This window comes from Lycorma delicatula, chromosome 8 (assembly GCF_047948215.1).
Source record: "Lycorma delicatula isolate Av1 chromosome 8, ASM4794821v1, whole genome shotgun sequence".
Lineage (NCBI taxonomy): Eukaryota > Metazoa > Arthropoda > Insecta > Hemiptera > Fulgoridae > Lycorma > Lycorma delicatula.
This window is the reverse complement of record NC_134462.1, coordinates 138,763,068-138,780,044: the sequence shown is the minus strand read 5'-3', so window position 1 is coordinate 138,780,044 and position 16,977 is coordinate 138,763,068. Positions and strand designations below refer to the sequence as shown.

Below are 16,977 nucleotides of genomic sequence, written 5' to 3'. Positions count from 1 at the left end.
TTCTGAATAAGCTTTAGAAAATTGGTGGATTTCAGTTGCTTTCCAGTATTTGCAGTAAATTCTAAATGGGTACCTGTGAAGATCAACCTTTTTCTAACACTAAAGATACATATCGAGTTATGCTATACTAAACTACTAATTTAAAAAATTTTCTATTAGAAGTAATTAAATTTACTTTTGGATAGCACTTATATCAGTATAAAACATGTAGCTGTGACGTAAATTTAAGTTTTAATTTTATTTTTTCATTAGTCATTTGTTGTCATAAACTTGTGGTTATGTATTAACAATAAACATTAGACAATACTTTAAATTGTCTAATGGGACCTAACTTCTACAAATGAAATGATTTTAGTCATCTCAACAAACCTTCATTACCAGTCAACTAGATGCAAACATTAACAAATTGTTTTATTAAAAATACCACTAATAATTTAGCACTGGAACTTATTCTAATGAATTTAAAGAAAAAGGAAAATTTTTGTTTTTAACTGAAATAAAGAAATAGGACGAACTCAAACTTTGGATATTTTTAATAGTTTACTAACGTTGGGTATTTTGAATTATTAGATTAAAAATTAATAAAATTTTGTTTGAAATGGAACTATGCACGAATGGACTAATGCATGAACTATGCATTCCTTATATTTCTTACATAAATTCCATGTGCTGTATATGCCATTATTTATTATAAATAAAAAAAAAGTAAAAGTAGCTTCAACCGATAATAATATGAACAGAATTGAGTGGTTAATTACTGTCAACCCATTGACAAAATTGCAGACGTCTGGTACGTCAGAAAGCTGTAATTGTTGAACTTTCTGATGATAAAGATGTAGTGCTGCTAAGCTAAGCAGCAGTGGATGCATTTTCTATGCATGCTGTTGGAATTTTTTAGTGGCTATTAACTACAATAGAAGTAGAAAAAAATCTGATGTTGACAACACATGATTTCCTTCTACACGTATTAAATTACATATAAATATTTTTTTTTTTAAATTAAAAGTACGTAAATTTTGTGTCATTAATAAACTTTGATATTTTTTAATATTTTTTTTTTATAATTGATTTATTATTTATTGTAAAATTTTCCTTACAATCAGAGGTTAATAATTTAATTAAGAAATCAATATATTCAAATTAAAAAAAAAGAAAAGGAGATGAAGTTAGATATGAACTGATGTGCCTTCCCCTTGATCCAAATATTTCATTAATTAAAATTTTATTTGGCTATAACTCTGGAACCAATGAAAATAAGTACCACTTGTGATATTTTATTGAACAGCTCTCAATGAGGGCTGTTGCTACAGTTAAGAAAAATCCAATCCATTCCACTGAACACTTTTGGTCCAGTCGATTGCAATCAAAAGAGATGGTGCACAACTAAATGTTACAACAGTCCTAAATCCAAAATTTCAACATCCTACATTTAATCGTTTTTGAGTTATGCGAGATATATGTACATACAGATGTCATGCCGAAACTAGTCAAAATGGATTCAGGGATGGTCAAAATGAATATTTCTGTTAAAATCTGAAAACCGAAATTTTTCGCGATTACAATACTTCCTTTACTTTGTACAAGCAAGTAAAATGATGGAAGCCGTGAAAGGTAATGAGATAAGCTTATGTGCAAATTCTTCTACCATTAAGCTAAGTCTATTAGGTTTTTATTTCTGTTTCTGTTTTTTTTTCAAAGCTGGATGCTAGATTTTGTTGTACGGAGACCTAAATTTGATATATGAATTGATTTTAGTCATCTCAACAAACCCTCATTATTGCTTAACTGGTAGTAAACATTACCAAATCACAATGCACAATCCGTACATGCTACAGTCGGTAGCCAGTAAATGGAAACTTGCTATATTCTTGCCATTTTCACTTTGTGAGTTACAGAAAGAAGAAGAGAAAAAATGGAGAGAGAATGAGAAAGTGTGAAGGTGAATGAAATAAATATTATATATGTGTAGGTAATTACATTTCAGGCAAGCGTAGCCCTCCCTCCCTCTCAGTGTTCAACTATAACATACACAAAAAAACATTAGCACTGTGTTTCTATCCTATAATATTCATAACTAAAGAAAAGCATCTACAAATATGCCTCAATGCATATGAGTAAGTACTCATAGAACTAAAGCTGGTGTATTATGTTATGAAATACAGAGTAAAGGGAAAAATACAGATAAATACTGGTTTACTTACCAAATGGTGAATGTTCTGAATCAGAAGTTAATGCAGATGTAACTATTATGGGCGACCTCCCGAATGGAGTCTTTTTAGTGAGTAATTTTCCTCTTATCCTTTTTTTCATCTACAAAGTAAATATAACATAATAAGTTAACCTCCGAACAAAGGTTTCAAGCTTTATACAACTGGCAATGAACAAATTATTTTCAAAGTGATACACAGTAAAAATGATCATTTATTTTGAAACATAATTTATGTGACAAAATTTTTCCTATCCTTAAAATAATCACTAGGAGTGACATATAATTTTTTAAAATAAAGTAGATAAATAATGGGTTATGATTACATGCAGCGATTCAAATTTTTTTTTGAAATATGAAAACTGTAATTTCCTTGTTTATTAAATCAGTCCTCTAATACAACGAGAAATTAATATAATTATTGCAAAAAGAACATTAATCATACGAGTACATTACTACAAACAGTTAATATACAACTGAATATAATATCAGGAGGTCAAGTCCACTGAAGTATAGCTTATATTCAGCCTACAAATGATACCTTCACTCAGTTTATCGCTGTAAAGCCAGTCTTAGATTTAGTCTCAGAGAAAGTAACTATGACTGGTGCTTCATATGCGTCACAGCCACAAGAAAAAGGGCAGAGTGTGCACAGCAACAAATTAATGTACCCTTTTCTATTGTGAAACAATGCGTTATAATACACTGTTTCAACCCAACAGGGTAGAAAGGTATATACACATGTAGTCTGTATGTTTGTATACATAGAATCTAAATGATGTAGTCTCTTTGTGTACCACACCTTATTTATTACACAGAAAAGCATCTTCAGCCTAGGGTCTTATCAGGCGCATTCCTGCTAGAGCAAAAGGCTTTTAGAGGACGGTCTGAAGGGGAATTGCACCAGGAGAATGATGCAAATACCTTGTTAGTCTCCTAAGGATAATCCAAGTAATAATATATCCATATCGATCTACAACGATTGGAATGGAATTCCCAATTCCATCCTAAAACAAAACAAATATGTAATCACCCGATATTAAGAAACATCCAGCAGCAAGGGACTATTGTCCCGGCTCTGTGAAGAATAGAGGGATAAAATATTCCCAGATATCCTAACATTCTGTTCTGTCAATTGTCCACCCTAAAACCACAATTTAGCTCCCAGCAATTATTTTATTTTTTTCATCTTAAACAGTGACTTGCATCACAAAGGTTTGACAATGATGAATTGAAAATTGGCATTACTGCCGTTAGTAATGGGATTACTAGTTTAAGATACTGGTGGCTGAATTTCTTGAAGAACCATACAGTATTTCATACCGTTTCTAGTGAAACAGTATGAAAAATGTGTTGGAAGTTGAAAGCAGCTATGCAGAAAAATACAAAATAAGCATACTTTTTATACAAAAGTAATAAAATCTGTTCGTATATTTCAGTTTTGTTTTTATTTCAAAACGGATCTCGTACATACCTAACCATTCAAGTTAAGTACATCAATTAACCAGATAAATCCTTAAATGGATGTATATATCTCCCACATAATCTGGTTGTAATTAATTTTGAACCCTATATATAATAGTTTTTCATAATCTGTGAAACAATAGATCTTAAATAAGTTTACAAATTAAAAAAAAATCAAAAATTAATAATGAAGAATTTTCAAAGGAAGTTACAAGGCTCTTCTACAGGATACACTAATCAGAGACAAAAAGATGCAAGTTTAGCTGTTTGCAATACTGAGGTTGCACCAGAAGTTACATGGTCAATTATAGGTAGAGATTATGTAGTAGCTAGTTGATAGTACTAACGTAAATCTCATTTACTAACCTATCTAACAACTACACAACAAAATCTTTAAGCTAAACTTATCTTTCATATAAAGAGATTATTTAATATAATTTCTTTGCATAACTGTCGTATGATGTATGACAATGTGTAATAATAAAGATAATAATAATATATTAAAATAATTATTAAAAATAGTAACATATTTAAAAAACAGTTATTGAAAACACACTTAAAAATTTAATTCAACAAAATAAGATGTAATAAAATCAAATATAATCAATAAAATCTAATTCAAGTAACAGCACTGTAATCTAATCAAATATTATAAGTCTTAATGAAAACAAATAACCTTTTCAATTGTAGATGTTCTTTTGGCTTCAGGAATTAAATCAACTTTGTTAAGGACAAAAATCATCTTCTTGCATGTAACTTCAGCTATTATTAAACATTCTGCAGTTTGCGTTTGGATACCTTTTGTAATATCAATCACAAGTAAAACAATATCAATTATCTGTGTACCTGAAAATACAATACTGGAGTAAAAAAAGACACAAAAAGGTGGATTTAAATATTAAAAAGTTATTAAAAGAATTGGCTGCTTTTTTATTTTTTTATTTTATAGTTATTATGATCTCAAACATGCTTTTATATATACTTTAATGAACAAATAAGGTCATTCAAGATATCTGAAAAAATACAGATCATTTTCAGGAATTGAACATGAGACAGCTGGACTAACAACCTGAATGCTAATCACTATACCAACTGGCTGGACAATTAAAATTCTCATAAAGAGGAACCGCTAGTAAGGGAAGATTTCCCTCTTACTTTCTATTGGTGATGCTGTGAATAATGGAGGAACTATTTATCCACTCATCATACAAATTTAATTAAACATACTGACAATGATGCACTTTAAAATTCATTTGCTATTGCCTTGTACGAAACAGATCAATCTGTAGGTCAAAACATAAATTCAGTACATCTTAGTTAACTAAATATTGGGTTCTACAATCCTGGTTACAGATTGAATAGAGAATAACGTTGAGTAACTAATACAAAAGACACAAATTACAAGAATATACTTCAAAATACTAATTTATAAATTATGAATAATTAATTATATCATGAATTTCTGTAATATTAAGTTCCAAACAATCTCCGCAGAAGCTTAACATACAATAGCTCATATGCAGGAAAGTTTTATTACTTTTACTTTTAAAAACTAAAATGCAGTTGATTTAAAAAAATAATTTATCTATTTTTAAAACACTGTATGTCACCAGGTATCAAAATCTGATCATAAATTTTGAATCTTAAAATCAATTGTATTAAGTAATTTGGAAAAGATTAGAAAGATAAAAACATTATCACAAAAGTTTGATTACTTATAATCTATAAATAATAATCAATAGAACAAGAGATAAATATTAAACATTTTAAAAAACTTTGCTGATAAACATTGCTCTTTAATATAGGATAATTGAAGAGCATGCGGATAACAATTTTGTATATGTGTCTAATTTTATATTTTATTTTTATATGTATAATTTTTTTTTTTTTTTTTTTTTTTTTAAGCTGCTACAGTAGAACAAACATACATACATACACCCTAATAAATACAATACACTCCTTTTCAAGGCAGTCATGTAAAAACACTAGTAAAACAAACTCATATGTCATACTTTCTTATACTTCATATGTATGACATACGAGGTTTCTGAACCATTCAGAATGAAGCATTGAGATGTGAGTTATTCAAAAATGCCTCATTCATCTGATAAATTTTTTCACATTTTTTAAATTTATTTAAACATATATATATATATATATATATATATATATATATCAAAGACAAAAGTAAAGTTTTTTATTTTTCTAAAATATTTAATTTTTTATTATTATCACATTCTTTTACAATTTCTATTATTTTTTAATTTGTATCCAAGTCGGTGATTGAATGTTCATTTGTTATTAAATGGTCTGCAAGATTGGAAAAACCTAATTTATTGTTTTTATAAGATCTAAAGTGTTCTGCAAACCTTGCCCTAAATGATTTACTAGTTTTATTAACTGACGATGAGGCAAACCCTCAAAAGCGCTCTTGAAATTGAAAAACAATAAGCGTAAGTTAGAGGCATTATTAAATTCTGTACTGTTGGTGGAAAATTGTGTTATACTTTTGTCTGGGTACTTACGTATTAACGCCACCGCAGCTACAGCTTTATTTAAAAACAAAGTAGTCAATCGGATTTCGGTGGAAAATGAACAGTCTCTTTATTAATTATATAATAAATGGTTATTTATATTTATTTATTTTATTAACCAAACATAACCTACGCTTGCTAACCTTGACTGATTAACACGGTAATCTTTTGAGTACTTATTTAATAAATTCAGTAATTATTGCAATTATTTATTATTTAAATAAATCAAAACACTCCTGTTAATTAGTCAAGGTTAGCGAGTGTAGGTTAAGTTTGGTAAATAAAATAAATAAATATAAATAACCATTTATTATATAATTAATAAAGAGACTGTTCATTTTCCACCGAAATCCGATTGACTACTTTGTTTTTAAATAAAGCTGTAGCTGCGGTGGCGTTAATACGTAAGTACCTTTGTCTGACATAATAGATACACAGGAAAATATGGGCAAATAAAATAACAAAAAAAGTATTGAATTTACTAATATCTATATATATATAAATATTTATATAGCTTAAGACACTCCCAGTATTTACGGATTCCGATGTCATTCATCTAAATCATTTCAGCTGTTGAGCTGCACAATGGAACAAACATACATATATTATTACAAATAAATTTTTACAAAGATATTAGAGAAAATATGTTACATTTCACCAGTAGTAATTTTTTCATTATCCTTAAAAATAATTAACTGTATTTATAATTTATGCAGATGGAGGAGCTAACAGATATTTTATTCCAAGCATTGTTTTGACAAATAAAAAATCTATAACTTCTTATTGAATGCTAAGTATAACAACAATGGTTGCCTACTATTCTGGGCATAAACAATACATAATTTCTCTTATAAAATATGTTAATCTTCAGCTTCTACACTATGGTAAGAGACAAAATAAGCAATAGCCTACAAAAAATAGCGTCAGGTCTGTGGTATTACAATTAAGCACGTGGAAAACGATTTTGAAAACATCAAATGGCTGTTTACACAACTTCATATAAGTCATAAGAATATTTGACACAATTTCTTTCAAAATGGTTAAATTTGACCCTCAATTAAAATGAGATAAACAAATTTTGAATAAATTAACTCTATCCATGTGAAGTACGTGTAAAAATTTATGATATGATTTATTAACATCCAAATACTTGTGATGAAATGTAGAGGAAGAGAAAAAAGATGCTAGTTTCTGTTGGTTGATTTATTTAAAAAAATTATGGTCATGATATTAAACCTAGCTTGTACTGCCAAAAGTGCTACAAAGGTTAATTAAAATAAGTCCTGTTGGGTCACAGTCAGTTTTTTTTTAGTTTTATTCTCTTCCTCCCAGCTCTCATAAAAAGTTACTGATGGTATTGCCAGTTAATATGAATGAACTGATTTTTAAATAAGCACATCCTACAGATTGAAAAATACAGTCTTTACAAATGGTAAAGGTATTAAATACCATAAATGACAATAGCAATCTTTATTAAGAAGTAATTAAATGTATACTATTCATCAAGTTTATTTTAAATGTATAAAATTAATTGAATGATTATAAAACGTTAAGAATTTCTGATTTTTGGATGTCTTTATTCAAATAACTGAAATTTTTAGTAACTTTAAAGAAAATTCATAATTTTCAAACCCATGTATTTTGAAAAACTTGATAAAAGTACAGCCAAAATTAAAACAAAAAAAGTCACTCACCTCCTATTACTGTCTTTAATAACGACGAATGACCTGGACAGTCTACAAAAGTAAACTGTAGTTCTCTGAAATCATTACTGCTTAAACGCAAATGTTCAGGTAAATTAACCTTCAAGGAACTAAACCCTAAATCAATGGTAATGCCTCTTTCTTGGGATTGTGGATGTTTGTCAAATGCAGCAGTGCTTTTAACTTTGCTCAAACATTTTGATAACGATGTTTTTCCACTATCTACATGCCCCAGTATTCCTACATTGATATTTAAAGGTCGAACGTCAGAGTTACCAAGGGACATTTTGATACAACAATGAAAATAATAACAAAGATTCAATGTAAAATCAAACAATGTTGCAAATAAAGATATTAAATTTTACTACGACTTTACATATATTTTCGAAATTTGTCGAAAACATTGAGGTTCGCATTACATTGAATAACAGTTGTATACATTTAAACAGCTGATTGCCTGTCGCGATAAAGCTTTATGTATGATGGCTTCTTAATGATCGATCTACTTGTGCCTTTATATATTGTAACAATAATGAACGAGTTAATCTTCATTAAAATAAATTATTTGAAAAACAATAATGAACGAGTTAATCTTCATTAAAATAAATTATTTGAAAAATTAAAATAATTAACAAGTTAATTTTTCATCCGAATAAACTGTTAGATTAATGTGACAGAGAATTCCAGTAGTTTACTCTGAACTTACATAAATGTAAGTATTTTCAGATACGTGGCTGCAAATACTGTCGCTTGTTCGAGGCTCAATCAGGATATGAGAGATTGACAATTGAAAATGTTTATATAATTACAATTTATTAGTTCGGAAGACAAACAATAAAAAATTATTACTTACAAAACAGAATTTAAAGTAAGGTCAGAATTTATTTACAAGTAGTTAAATTGTAAAAACCAAAATTCAGTTCAATTGACAAAAGACATTATAGTAAGCGCTAATATTTACATCTTTAACAACTGGTATTGTATTACTACGAAGATAAGTTTACTGCAAATACGTTTCCTGTTTTTTTTTTGTGTCTCCGTTTAAGTGATGCTCATTTAGTTTCAGCAATGAAGCACCCAGCTCTCATCTCTTGTGATGATTTGTTTCAAAAACTGTGGACCAGCCCTAGAATAACGTAAAAAAAGAGCAGACGCAAAACGTTGGTGTTTGTGGTTGTCGGTCAACCGATGTAGCACCCATCGTGCACACGTCTTACGGTAACCAAGCTGATATTGAATGATCGCAAACAAACTACCATAACTGATGTTAAGTTCACTTGAAATCTATCTAATTTTAATGCGCCGGTCACTCAAGATCATTTCATTCACACGTTCCGCGTTACCCGTTGTGTTTGCAGTTGAAGGACTCCCAGCACGCAGTTCGTCACTCATATTTGTTTTTCTGTTTCTTAACATTTGGCACCATTTTGTGATCATGGGGCATGACATTGCATTCTTACCATATACCTCAACAACTTGGCGATGAATTTCACAATTGTAATTTTTTGTCCACGAAAATCGGACTGCTGAATGCATTTCTAATCTGGCACACCAGTAACAAATGTATTATCCATGGACCGACCCTAATTATAATTAAAGAATTCTATAATTAATTATAAAAAATAAAAACACAATTTTAGAAGACTTTGTGAAGAAAATCCAAAAATAATACAATTACTAAATTATAATTTCAAATTAATATAACATAATAAGATGTTTCACAAAATCTGACGTAGACACCATATGACTTCCTTGTACGCTGATTAAATTACGAATACACATTTTTAAAAATACATAAAATTTTATTTCACTAATAACTTCTGATATTTTTCAAATTTATTATTATTATTATTATTATTATTTATTGTAATTTTTTTACAATCAGTGGCTAATAACTATTAACAAATTAATACAATATATTTAAATTAAAAAAAAAAAAAAAAGGTAAAAAAAAGAGGATGATGCCTGATTTGAACCAACCCTTGTAAGATCCAAATATTTCATTAATTAAAATTTTATGTGGCTATAACTTTGGAACCAATGAAAATAAGTACCACTTATGATGCATTCTTGAAAAGCTCTCAATGAGGGCTGATTACTGCAGTTAAGAAAACGTCAAAATCCAAATGTTTTGGATTTTGGGCTTTTTTGAACACTTTTGGTCCAATCGATTGCAATCAAAATGGGAGGTGCACAACTAGATGTTACAACAGTCCTAAATCCAAAATTTCAATATGCGACAGTTAATCGATTTTGAGTTATGCGAGATACGTATGTATGTACAGATGTCACACTGAAACTAGTCGAAATGGATTCAGGAATGATCAAAGGGGATATTTCCATTGAAATCTGAAAACCAACATTTTTCATGATTACAATGCTTCCTTTACTTCGTACAAGGAAGTAAAAAGAAAAGAATGTAACCTATGTATATTAAAAATTATAAAATATTTATTGGAATAATCTGAATATAGTTAGTTAATTTATTCTTGTGGAAGCAACAGATTATTTGATCATGATAACAAATTTCATAATTAACAGAATTATAAATTATAGTTTAAAAAAAAATCCTTTTTTCTGTTTAGAATTCATATAAAAGATATTTTATTCCAGATCAACAAATAATTATACCCTTATACCCATAAACATTATTCAAGAATCAAATCAGTAGATATATCACATCACCACTTCCCCTCCCTCTGATGGTAGAACAAACTGCTTGGGTAACTAAATGGAAAATCAAAGAAAATGATAGTAAAACCTTGATCACAGAAATATAAAATAAAACAGTTATCAATTTAAAATCTAGTAAGATTTTCTTGAAGAAACATTCTTATTACTATTATTGTTTACTATTATTACTATTACTCTCAATTATTAATCCATTTCTAACAAAGTTATTATCTCTTATTTCTATTTACACTATATATGCTAAGTTAATATAATTTATTTATATTGTGTTTTGGTGGTTTTTCTACATTTATTTTTCAATTATTAAAAAGTTAGCTTTTACACTTGATTTACAAAATTCATATTTATATATTTTTTGCATTTCAGTAAACATTACATTAGGGTGTTTGAACCAACTTTATAGCTTACACCGTTATTGAGTAATGATTATTACAAAATTTTAATTTTGGTGGTTATTTTGAGGTGACCCTGGCTGCCAGTTGTGGCCATTTGTGTATTTTTGAAATCCTCTTATGCTTAATCTGAATCCAAGATCAAAATTCAAGACAAAAAGTGTTGAGACACATGCAGACATAAACATTGAATTCAATGACAAACTGTTTGTTGAAAACTGATACATAAAATTAAAAAGGTGATTTCACTATTTATTAATATATAAAATAATAAATAAATGAAGTAATAATAGTGATAAGAAGGAAATAAAACAAATAAAATTGGTACAGATTATAAATTTTAATGTACTTTAAGGTGATTTAAAAATAATATTGTTTTATAATATAATTGTTTAAATGTGAGAATGCAGATTAGAATCTTTGTTCTTACCTTTAAAAGGTAAGAACCTTTTAATAGTTTTTATGAAAGCTAAACTTTCATAAATACTGCAAGTAAAACTAAAAATAAAGCTTTTGTTAATAAACCTAAGTTTTTAGTTTTATTTATCATTCATTGCCTTTTTATAAATAATAAAGCTAAAAGCTACTTATTTTAAAAGTTTTATTTATAAAACCATAGCTTTCTCATTTATTTTCTTTATGATTTCTACTTTATATATTTCTTTATTATTTTGGGTTTTTTAACTTTAAACTTTGATTAAGGTTTTATCTTGAATTTTCTTCTTTTTTTTTCGTTTTTTCAAAACTACAATGTTTTGCCAGATAAGTATATTTTATTTTTTAATAGCATATTAAACTATAGCTTCCCTTCGTTTTGATAATCTATAGAAAATTATTTATGTTATGTTGTATAAAAATTTCTTTATCTTCCTTTTTATTCCAGTTACTGACAGTTCATTATTATATTATTTTTTTCTTACAACGCAACATATTTTCTTTTTTTTCAGATAATTTGTGGGGCTCTTCTGGACAGGACGTTTAAAACTTAAAAAACTGCTACATCAAACATAGTTTTCTGTTTTATATATTTCTAATTCATTGTTATTATAATAATAATAGTCTGAAAGTATGCAATACTATAATGACTTTCCTAGCTATTGATAATAAAAATTGAAAGTTAAGCAAAAAAATAAACAGAATATACATTTTTTAGAATTTGGAAATAAATTTTAAGAAAAGTTTCATATGTAGGTTAAGCTTAACGAATTTGGTTAAGTAAAATTTATCAAAATCGAACACCCTCTTTACTAAAGGCTAAAATAAGAAAAACAAAATTTCAAAAAAATGTTTCTATATTTTACATCCAGGGTCTGTAATTTAAAAAAATTGTGGAGATTTCTTGATAGTTATATATAAGAAATATAAATTTTTAAAAAAATTTGAAAAATATTTAAATCAAAGGGAGATAAATCAAAAGAACAAAAAAACATACATTTCAATTTTAAGAGGCAGGGGTTGATTTGAAAACGATTTTTTTAATTACACTAATCAACATAAAATTTTTATCTAACACGTTATGTAACTTTCTCAATGTAATTTGGATGCTGATTTTAAATATTCTTTTGACATTGTGTAACCACATAAAGGTTTTACATAAATCGTAAATTTGTAAAATTTGTTTATAATAATCTCGTTTTGATCAACTAATGGTTACAATTAAGAAAGGTTTCTGTATTTTTACTTTTAAACAATACAGGGTAGGATCAAAAAGTAGTAGGACTGAATTTCTATAGCGCGAACGGAGCGGTGGAGGGGGTTCGGACCATCTGAGCGTGGTAGTGGGGAGCCTTCCTAAGAGACCGATATTTTTTCCAGTCGCCTGCCGCCAAGCTGAGAGTAAGTACGTGGATTTCTGTGAACCTCTGTTAAGAAGTGTCGTCGCGATCGGAGATGGATAAAAATTTCGAGCAGTGCTACGCCATCAAATTCTGCGTCAAACTCGGGAAAACCGCGACGGAGACCCTCGGAATGATTAAGGACGCCTACGGGGATGCTGCCATGAGCCGCTCAACAGTGTTCAAGTGGGATAAGCTGTTCCGGAAGGGGCGGGAGCTCGTCGAAGACGACCAAGGATGATCATCAAGGATTGATGATAATGTGGCCAAAGTGAAGGCACCAAAAGTTGGTACCCCCTGGACAGACTGTAAATGCCAGTTTTTACACACGTGCTTATCAGGTTGCGCAAACGCGTCCTCCGCGTGCGGCCAGACATCGCCGATTCTTGGAAGCTTCACCACGACAACGCGCCGTGCCACACGGCGCTACTGCTGAGGGAGTTTCTGGCCAATCACAGGGTTGACACGTTACCTCACCCCCCTCTCCAAAGTACATATCTGGCAATGCCGAACTTCTTCCTCTTTCCTCGGCTCAAGCGGGACCTTAAGGGAAACCGATACAACTCCGTAGAAGACGTCCAAGAGGCCGTGACGGCATCTCTGAAGAGGATCCCGGAAAGCGATTTCCATAAGGCGTACGCGCAGTGGGAATCGTGTTATATGCGTTGTGTCGAAGCTCAAGGGTGCTTGAGATTTGTACCGATTAGTTCAATAAAAAAATTTAAATTAATTCAGTCCTACTACTTTTTGATCCTACCCTGTATGCATGCATGCTTAATAAAGAAAAATTAGATATATACTTTTATACAGAGCTTAAAACTAATTCAGCCTAGCTTCACTTGTCTTTACTGTGTATTGTGTTTCACAGAGTTATTAGTTTTTTGTTATATTTTCATCAATTCTTTATAGTAATATAAAAGTGATTTTTCTCTTTTTTATTTTCTAAAACATGGTTTCTGCAAACGTTAGTGGATATTCAAATCATCCAGACAATTTTTGTTATGACTGTGGGAAATTTATGTCTATATCTTAAAGAAAGATTATTTCTGAATTGATAAAAACAACTTATAAATTTTATTTTGATTATGCAATCAGGGATCAAGATAAGATCTGGGCGCCTCATGTTATTTGCATATCGTGCTTAATAACTCTAACTGCATGGTTGAAGGGGAAATGACAAACCATGCCATTTACAGTACAGGTGGTTTGGCATGAACATAAGGACAACTTCACAGACTCCTACTTTTGTATGACAAATATATTTTTATTTTCTTTCAGAAACAGAAAGTTCATAAAATATGCAGATGTATCCTTAGCTCTAAAGCCAGTACCACATGGAGAGGAGTTACTTGTACCTGTACCACCATCTAATCCGACATTGCTAGAAGAACAATCTGAAAATAAAGCAGATGATGTATGTAGAGGATGTTGAAGAATTTCTTTCTGTATCTGATGATAAATCTCCTCATTTAATCCAACAACATGAAGTTAATGATTTAGCTCGCAAATTAATGTTATGAAAGCAGCAAGTTGAACTTCTGGGGTCTAGACTGCAGCAGTGGAATCTTTTAGCTGAAAAAACAAAAATTACTATGTTTACAATATGAAATAAAACTCTTTCAACTTATTTTACCATGAAAAATTCATTGTGCGTTTGTACTAATGTCGATGAAAGAACTGAGGCCTGATGAAAGAGATTGAAATTCAGCATATTCCTACAGAATGGCGTCTTTTTATTAACTCTTTTAAAGTTAGCATGAAAGCAGTTTTATTGCATAATAGTAACAAAGAACCATTCATTACATTAGCTCATGCAGTCGACATTAAAGGAACATATGAAACTATGGCATCAATATTAGAAGTGAAAAAATACAAAGAGCATGTGTAGTAAGTGATCGTTGGGATAGTTGATATAACAATTCATTACCAGATAAAGAACTGACCATTGAGGCAGGATTTTGTGGTCGGTGAAAAGAATGTAAAGCATTTATCATTAATTGAGAGTGATAAAATCATATTATTGCCACTTCACATGAAAAATTATTTTAAAGGCACTAGACAAAGATGGACCAGGATTTAATCATTTAAATATAAGTTTTCCTAAATTGGGTGATGGTAAGCTCAAGGAGAGTACATTTATCGATTAGCAAATACTGCTTAAGGACTCAACTTTAGATGATAAACTTAGCAAATGTGAACTAGCTGCATGGAAGTCCTTCAAAGACGTTGTTGGTGGTTTTTTAGGCAACAGAAATGATGAAAACTATGTCTTTTGGTTAATAAGCTGTTAAAAAAGTACAAACGTTTAGGATGTAGGATGTCATTAAAAATTTATTTCCTACACTCCCACCTAGACTTTTTCCCAAAAATTGTTCTGTAAGTGACGAGCAAGAAGAGCCCAATCATCAGGATATTCTGACCACAGAGCATTGGTACCAAGGAGATGGCATCCTGGAATGGTGGGTGACTATTACTGTTTTTGCTTAGCGAAACTGATCAAACAACGTACAAGTGAAAAAGTTTGTCAGCATATTTAAAAATGAAAGGTAGGACAATTCCATTGATTTAAACTTTTAAAAACTTTTTTTTTCAGACATTTCCAATGATTTAGACTTTTAGAAACTGTTATTTTAAAATTGTATTAATGTATTTCAATTTATCTGTGTTTGAATAAATAAAAATTTTGATTTATACAAATTTTAAATGAAATACAAAAGTAATAATTTTTTTTAAATATTGATTTCACAGTGATCGAATGTCTAAATTGTATGTATCGAAAAACATGATGTATTAAATAAATTCTGATAACAGTTTTGAGTTCAGCATTCCAAAATTAGTTAAAATCACCTTATATGATTCCAGATACACAAAGAAAAATATATTTTTGTTACTGATGTTACTTATATATGTATTGTAGGTAAAACAATTGTTTCAATAAAGTTTTCTCTAAATTGTCTCTGAAGAAAATTGAAATTGGTTTTTTTTGCTACGTACCCCCACTCCCTTAATGAATTTTGAAAAAAATTAATATGATCAATACCCCATATGTAGAAATATTTGAGTCAAGTTTGAAGAACATCAGTTGGATCAAGCCTGAGATATAAGGTCAAAAGCAGAGCGACACATATACATACATACATACATACACGTGTTTTTTTATATAGATGAACTAGTTGGACCCTAAAATGTAAAAATTTTCAAAAACCCAATACCATACTTTTGATCACCATACTTCCCCTTTAACATAACTATCATAGCTATATTTGCCAGGAAAGTAAAAGGGAAAGTGAAATAATGCATAAATTAAAAAAACTGTGTATCAAGCATATTGAAATAGATAAAAAATAAGTATTGCTTCATGACACTGTAAAAGATTTAACTTAAATGACTATCAATATTAAAGTTTTTAAAATGTGCTACAATGCATTAAAAAAAAAAAAAAATGGTGAAAGTAACATATTAAGACAGTTAATATACTGATTTTCTTACTGCTTATCATTTTTATTGTTTTTTTTATGTTGGTTATCAGGAAGTGATAATGTGTCCACAAGTGAAATTATGATATTTCATAATTAAATTAATAATAAATTTCTGTATTAATTTCATAATTAATTTCTGTAGTATTGATAATTTTACTGGAATGAATTATACGATTGAAAATATTCACCTGTATTATTCTTTTAAGTATTTAATTATAAAACATATTAAAAAAAACAAACTTTTTGTTTTTTATCTTTATAAAGACACAAAAGGTTGAGACAAAGGGAGTTTTGAGAAAAAAATTATAATTATGTTTAATGGAGATTAAACACTAAAAACAGTTGCATTCATATCAGTTACTTTTATTCATAAATATATTTAATAGAGAAATGATCCTTGAATTATATATCTTTTCATCTAATTTAAGTAGTAGCCTCTGCTACCAATAAGTAATCATGATATAACAAAAGTTATGACATATAAGCAATCCAGCATGTAAACTTTAAGATAGATGGGTTTATGATCAAATTCTGTCTCCCATCCTTCTTTACAAACAAGAAGAACAACAACATTGTCTTAGTTATTATTTAATCTAGTGTACGTAATATAATAGCACATTCGTCACTGTTTTGATATATTTTGTCGTAAATTAATTTAGTATGATTATTGCCC

General features: G+C 29.2%; 1 protein-coding gene across 1 annotated transcript in view; it reads right to left on the bottom strand.

Moving 5' to 3' along the window:
* eEFSec (eukaryotic translation elongation factor, selenocysteine-specific) overlaps positions 1 to 8,364 on the bottom strand; it is a 33,508-nt gene extending 25,144 nt beyond the window's left edge. The window contains exons 1-3 of the mRNA XM_075374129.1: positions 7,899 to 8,364; positions 4,347 to 4,516; positions 2,202 to 2,310 (exon numbers count right to left, since the gene is read on the bottom strand). Coding sequence (XP_075230244.1) covers positions 2,202 to 2,310; positions 4,347 to 4,516; positions 7,899 to 8,193 — 574 coding nt within the window. The 5' untranslated portion in view covers positions 8,194 to 8,364. The remainder of the gene's footprint in view (positions 1 to 2,201; positions 2,311 to 4,346; positions 4,517 to 7,898) is intronic.
* Between the last annotated feature and the right edge of the window lie 8,613 nt (positions 8,365 to 16,977).